Raw genomic sequence first — 6,000 nt, 5'->3', positions numbered from 1 at the left:
ATTAAGGACTAATGGTCAATGAATAGCAAATGCAACAATTATTATCACCACCACAACTCTTTGGAAATAAATCGATAAAATATGATCCTTAAGTTGCAATGAAATATCTAGACAGGTGAATAAACAGTTGATAATGGCAACAGTGGCTATAGACTGTACATGTTTGTTTTCTTGCTACTGGGGTGAAAGGTTTTGTGGAGGTGTTACCACAGTTTAGATATATGAATTCAAATGTTGCCATTTCATAGATACAGCATTTTTTGTGTTTTCCAGATGTCCCATAATAATGAAAAAAGTATGAAATCAGGGAAAACATCCTATTAAAAACAGGTTTCCTAGACAGGCGACATATATACATTATATATATATATATATATATATATATATATATATATATATATATTATATATACACACACACACACAATCACACACAAACACACACACACACACACACAACACACACACACTGTATAATATTGAGATGGATTCCAATAGACATTGCATCATCATTATCACGACTCTCATAACTTTTCTTTAAAGCAGCTGTCCAAAAGCTAGCAGTCAAAGCTAATTCTGAAATTCCAGGATAAACTCAAGTAAAAGCCCTTGATAATTATCTGTCTTGCTTGCAGTGGTTCTTCATTGTGTTCTGTTAAGTACCAATCTGTGCACCTCAGCAAAAGTTAAAATAAATTCTGCATACTTTCTCCCCCTTTTTTGGTTGAGGATTATGAGGGAAAGGGGTGAAGGAGGGGGAGACCAGAAGGATCAGTTGTGGGAATTCTTTAAGCTTGGCCCGACAAAATGAAATCTTGTCAGATCAAATAAAGTCTTCTTAGGCATAATGGAGACCTCTCACTGTTACCTCACGTGCAAAGGACTGCCACCACAGTCCAGGAGCTGAATGGTATGAAAACCATTTTAATTGAGCTCATGCAGAGATCAGAGGTGCAGAGACAAACAAGGAGATGGTAAGACAGTAAAAAGAGGGGAGGATGGGTGAGAATCATCATCACAGAAACTAATGTTGGGTATCAAAAAGGTGCATTGTTCGAGTGAGTGACCCATAAATGAAGTTGACAGTCTCATAAGTGTCCACAAAAGAATAAACAATGAGATGCTGGATGAGCTGCTCAGGCAGAAATGTGCTTTGTGAGGATCATGGGTGGCATGTGATCTTATTGTTGAAATTTTCTAATTTATCAAAAAGCCTAATGAATACTGGGATGAGGTTGAGCTAAGTGGTTGTATAATTAGCATTATGTATGTGCTTCCTAAAAATTCATCATTCATGCACACACAGACACACACATACACAGAGGACTTCAACCCCATTATAGACCACGGTAGTGAAAATCCATATCATTTAGCCACGAAACACAGAAAACACTGTTAGTTTTAAATGATTCCACATCATTAAGTAGCTCGATGAACAATATTACTTTAAACAATGCTGTTTGAGCATGAGTAATATTGTCTGGTTAATGGAGTCCAGGGGAATTGTGGAGCTAAAAAGTGATCTTTGCAGGGACTTTTTTTTCTTTCCGTCTGTCTTGCCCTTTGTTCCTCTGTCCTGTTTAGGACGCTGAGGAAAACTGCCCCCTTGTGGTCTTACTTGTCAAAACAAGGACAACTGGGAAAAACAAGCAGATCAGAATTAAGAATTCTTTGAAAATAATCTGTAAAGCCTCAACACACCCATACACCTCATTAGTGACAATAATCCTTTGTTGCTTTTTAAACTCCTGTTATTTCCACCTCCTCACCAAAAAAACTGTGCTGGAAATCTCTCATTCCTTTCCAGAGTTTTCCAAAAAGTGTCTCTTAACTAAGCCCACCTTTGTTCCATCTCCAACAGAACACAAAGATTTTAGTATTAAGGCACTTTTGGGAAATCTCAGATGACATTTTGCCAACATAACTGTACACAATGTGATCGCCACCTCTGCTCATTTCCTGCCATGATCCCTTAATAGGAAAGTGCACTTCAATTCATATTTACAACATACCACCAGCTACCCAGTGCTATATGTCCACAGCGCTCTAATCAGCAGTGTTTGGATTTCCTCTGTAGTGTGTCTTTACTACCGCTCTGTTGTAGCGGGGAGAGTTTGCAGTATTTCAAAGCACGTAAAGGCCATATTTTGCTTCTGTGGTTAGCAAAGGATCCCAGCCCTCTAAGCGCCCTTACATATCCAGGACTGACAGGGTTCATCAGAAGCTACACCCAGGGTGCTGTGATTGTACAAATCCATGTGTATGTACAGTACTGACCGTTAAAATGACGCTCAAAACCCTGCTGGTTATCAAAAAAAAAAAAAAAAAAGGAAACACTTGTATCTCTTTTCCTAAGAATAAAAAAGATAGCAGAGAATTCCACATTTTTATCCACAGTATAAATTACATTGTAGACAGAACTTGGAAATATATATAGTACAATTATATTTGACTAGAACTTTTATATTTTTGTTGTCTACACAAATGGTGTTTATGTGTGTAATTATGCATGTGGCGTTAAGTGTTTCTAGTGTGTGTGCATGTGTTCATGTCTACTGTTTTTTGTTGCATCACGTGTGGCAGAATTCTGTACTGGGCACATTGCTGCTCTTGCAGTAGGCTATGCTGTTGTTACTTAGGTGACAGTCTCTAAATCCAATGCCCCCATTGGGCGTGTAGATGGGCTGAATACGGAAATCGCCCTTGAGCAGCTGCTCATTGTTCAGAGCCACTATCTGGAAACTGGTCTCAGTCATCTCCAGAATGGAATTATCCTTCTTAGTTCCAGCCTCGCAGTAGTCGTCTTTTCTCCTGCCCCGGTTGTATTTCCACTTGGTCGAAGATGACCGGCTCTTCCTGTGCATGTGCCAGCAGAATAAGCTGAGCAGCGTTACCAGGATGATAAGGATTGCCCCACCTATGATCCCAGCCATTAACAGTGTAGAGTTGATGCTCTCCTGAGGACCTTGCTCTCTACCAGGAGACTTTGTAGACACAGCAGGCTTGGTCCTGGCTTCAGAACATATAGTATCCTCTCCGGGTCTGTAGGAGTTAAGAGTGTCCAGCACGTGCACACAGATACGATACGTAGACCGGGGCTCCAGGTTGGTGAGGATAATATGCCTCTGGTCCCCGCTCACTGTTCTTTCCCGCATTCCTTCGTTTATTTGGCTTTGGCCCCTTTTGACCCAAGTTACCTTGTAGGCATTGACAGTGAAGTAGGAAGCCCAGCTCACATCAATATTGGTAGAGTTGACCACATGGAAGTAGATCTGAAGGGGGTCCGCATAAGGTGGCAGTGGCCCAGGAGGGTAGTTATGAATTGGGGGTAAGGGAGGGGAGGGTGAGTCAAAGTAGTTAGGGATAGATGTAGTGATGAGAGTGGAGATCATGGTGGTGATAGGGATGGTTGTGGGTGGGGGAGGGGGTGTTGAGCGGAGCGTAGGCCAAGGCGGCAGGTCATCATCAATCGGACACTCTATTATATCTAGAGTGAGCTCTCTGATTGCCATTCCACGTACCTTTTCGGGACTCAGGCACACAAACCCTCGGGCGTTGATGGAAGAAGGAAGAGACTTGAGCCACACCACAACCCATTTGACAGCACAATCACAGCGCCACGGATTATTTCTCACCATGAGATGCCTGAGGCTAGACAAGCCATCGAACACACCCTGCGTAAGACTCTGGAGCTGGTTGCTTGAGATATCCAGTTTTTCAAGCCTATTTAGTGAACCAAAGGCTGCCACAGGGATCTGGTCAATCTGGTTTTCCTGAAGATTGAGTTTGACCAGTGCCTGGCTGGGCAGAAGGGGAGGTGGGAAAGTTAGGGAATTACGAGCCAGGGCCAGCTCACGGAGGTTGACTAGGTCCTGGAAGGTCCCTGGTGCAATGCCCTCATCCGTCAGCAAATTCCCATCCAAGAGGAGGCGCTGTAGGCGTGTCACATTCTGAAAAGCCTCTTCAGCAATGATAGCAATACGGTTTTCATCCAACCGCAGCTCTTTCAGGTCCTCGGGAAGGCCAATGGGAACACTGCTCAAGTGGTTCTTGGTAAGGAAGAGGAGTTTGAGGCTTATTGCCTCCCTAAAGGCCCCCTCTTCCACCCCAACAGTGGAGATGGAGTTATCATCAAGATGCAGCTCCTCTAGTCGAGTCAACTGGGCCAGGGCTGCCTTGGAGATTGTTTGGATATTGTTCTCCTGGAGATGCAGGACCCTGGTGTTTTTGGGTAGATTGACAGGGAACTCATCCAGCTGGTTACCATAAAGATAGACAGTTTCCACGGAAGCCAGGTTGTGTAGTTCCAAGGGGAAGCCAGCATTGTTTATCTGGTTGTTATGAAGGAAGAGGACCTTGTAGCCCTCCTCCATCCCCAGAGGCACTGATGTCAGGCTGCGTTCATTGCAGTACACATATGTGTTGTCACAACGACACTCCTCCGGACAAGAGGCGCCCGGGCTGAATTGCATTTGGAGGCTTAGAATGACGGTCAAGCAAAATTGCAAGAATGAAGCCCAATCTTTATTCCAGGGTCCAGCAAGAAACTCCATAGTGGAAAAAAACAAAACACAAAAAAGAAACTAACAATGAAAAAGAACTATGGGGGAATAGAACAAATCTAAAAATCAGAAAGGCAAGGACATATATATATCCACAAAGAAGAAAAAAAAAAAAAAAAACAGACCCAAGGAAGGTCCTCCTTTGAGAGTTTAGTAAGGACGCAGTTAGCTGGCAAATTAGCAAGACACTGTGGGAGTAATCCTGTAAATTCTAGTCGTCAGCTGAAGAGCGATGGCCTCATTAGTGGTGGCCGGTCCGTTGACTGACTCCATCCATGCTGAGACACCAGACCATAGCAGGACTCTTCATTCGTAACTCCATGCAGAGCTCATACAGGGCAAATTTGCTGCCATGCGGTAGAGAATCACCACAGGCTCCATTCGCATGTCTGTCACACACTGCTGGACCCCGACCAGGGCAGAGTCCAAAGGGGGTGACATTTGGATTGAAAAACCTATGGGAAACAAAGAAATGCTGGATTAGTACGTTTACGGGTGCTCATTCTTGGAAAAAAAATTCTGCCTCCCTTTTCCCTGTCTCTTTGACATACAGTACAAAAGTGCACACGGACATACCAATTGCCTTTCCTTTTCTTAGACTCCTTTCCCACACAGACAGAGTAACAAAACATATTATTCACTGTTGATTTCAAATTATGTACTGGCTATTTAAAAAAAAACAGTCAAACCATCTGATAAATATTCAGAACAGCTCTTGCACATCCGGTTTCACAGACATAAAGAAGGCTTTTATTCCTTTCGCTCTATCAAAGGAGGGGATAGAGCACTGCCAGGACACACACTCATGATTCTGAACGGCATCAACGTTGCTAAATGGAAAAACAAGGTAAAATTTAAATGATGCTAATAGAGACATCACCTCACTGTATGCTGATGTGGATAAATAGAATGCTTCCCAGAAAACAATTCTGAACACAAAAAAAGTCACGGCTTTTTTTCCCGTGTCTGCTTGAGCAAACACTGTGATCAGAGGTACACGAGTAAACACGCAGGTGATTTCAGTAAACGGAATCACCGGTATAGCAGCTAGCCATCGGAGTAACTCGTTATGAAGTACAGGCCAGAACACACCACCAAACTTAAGATTTAAGGCAGGGTAATACAAAACAACGAAGAAGAACTTGAAGAATAGACACCCTACATATCAGCTCACATATCTCCTCTCACTGGAGTGACATACACAAGCTGTCAAATGAAATTGGATTGGAAAATAATTTAGTCGCTCCACCTGCTATAAATGATCAATACAAGCTATTTTTCACCATACACAAGCTCGTAGTAAAACACAAGGCCATACAATAGACCCCCCCAGATCCATTATTCCAAGTTTTATGACCCATCAAATATTTTTTTTTTCCCAGTTCACTCACAAGATTTCAAGATACTGGTTGTCATCGGTACATTTCAGCTCAACTGAG

At 42.7% G+C, this 6,000-nt stretch overlaps 1 protein-coding gene across 3 annotated transcripts in view; it reads right to left on the bottom strand.

The window, feature by feature from the left end:
* Window positions 1-416: 416 nt before the first annotated feature.
* The window catches only part of flrt2 (fibronectin leucine rich transmembrane protein 2), a 40,262-nt gene continuing 34,678 nt past the window's right edge, over window positions 417-6,000 (bottom strand). For all 3 annotated transcript variants that reach the window (XM_068343389.1, XM_068343390.1, XM_068343388.1), the window contains exon 2: window positions 417-5,016. In XM_068343389.1, coding sequence (XP_068199490.1) covers window positions 2,570-4,552 — 1,983 coding nt within the window. In that variant the 5' untranslated portion in view covers window positions 4,553-5,016 and the 3' untranslated portion in view covers window positions 417-2,569. The remainder of the gene's footprint in view (window positions 5,017-6,000) is intronic.

The sequence above is a fragment of the Antennarius striatus genome, chromosome 19 (assembly GCF_040054535.1).
Source record: "Antennarius striatus isolate MH-2024 chromosome 19, ASM4005453v1, whole genome shotgun sequence".
Classification (NCBI taxonomy): Eukaryota; Metazoa; Chordata; class Actinopteri; order Lophiiformes; family Antennariidae; genus Antennarius; species Antennarius striatus.
This window is presented reverse-complemented; position numbering and strand designations above follow the sequence as displayed.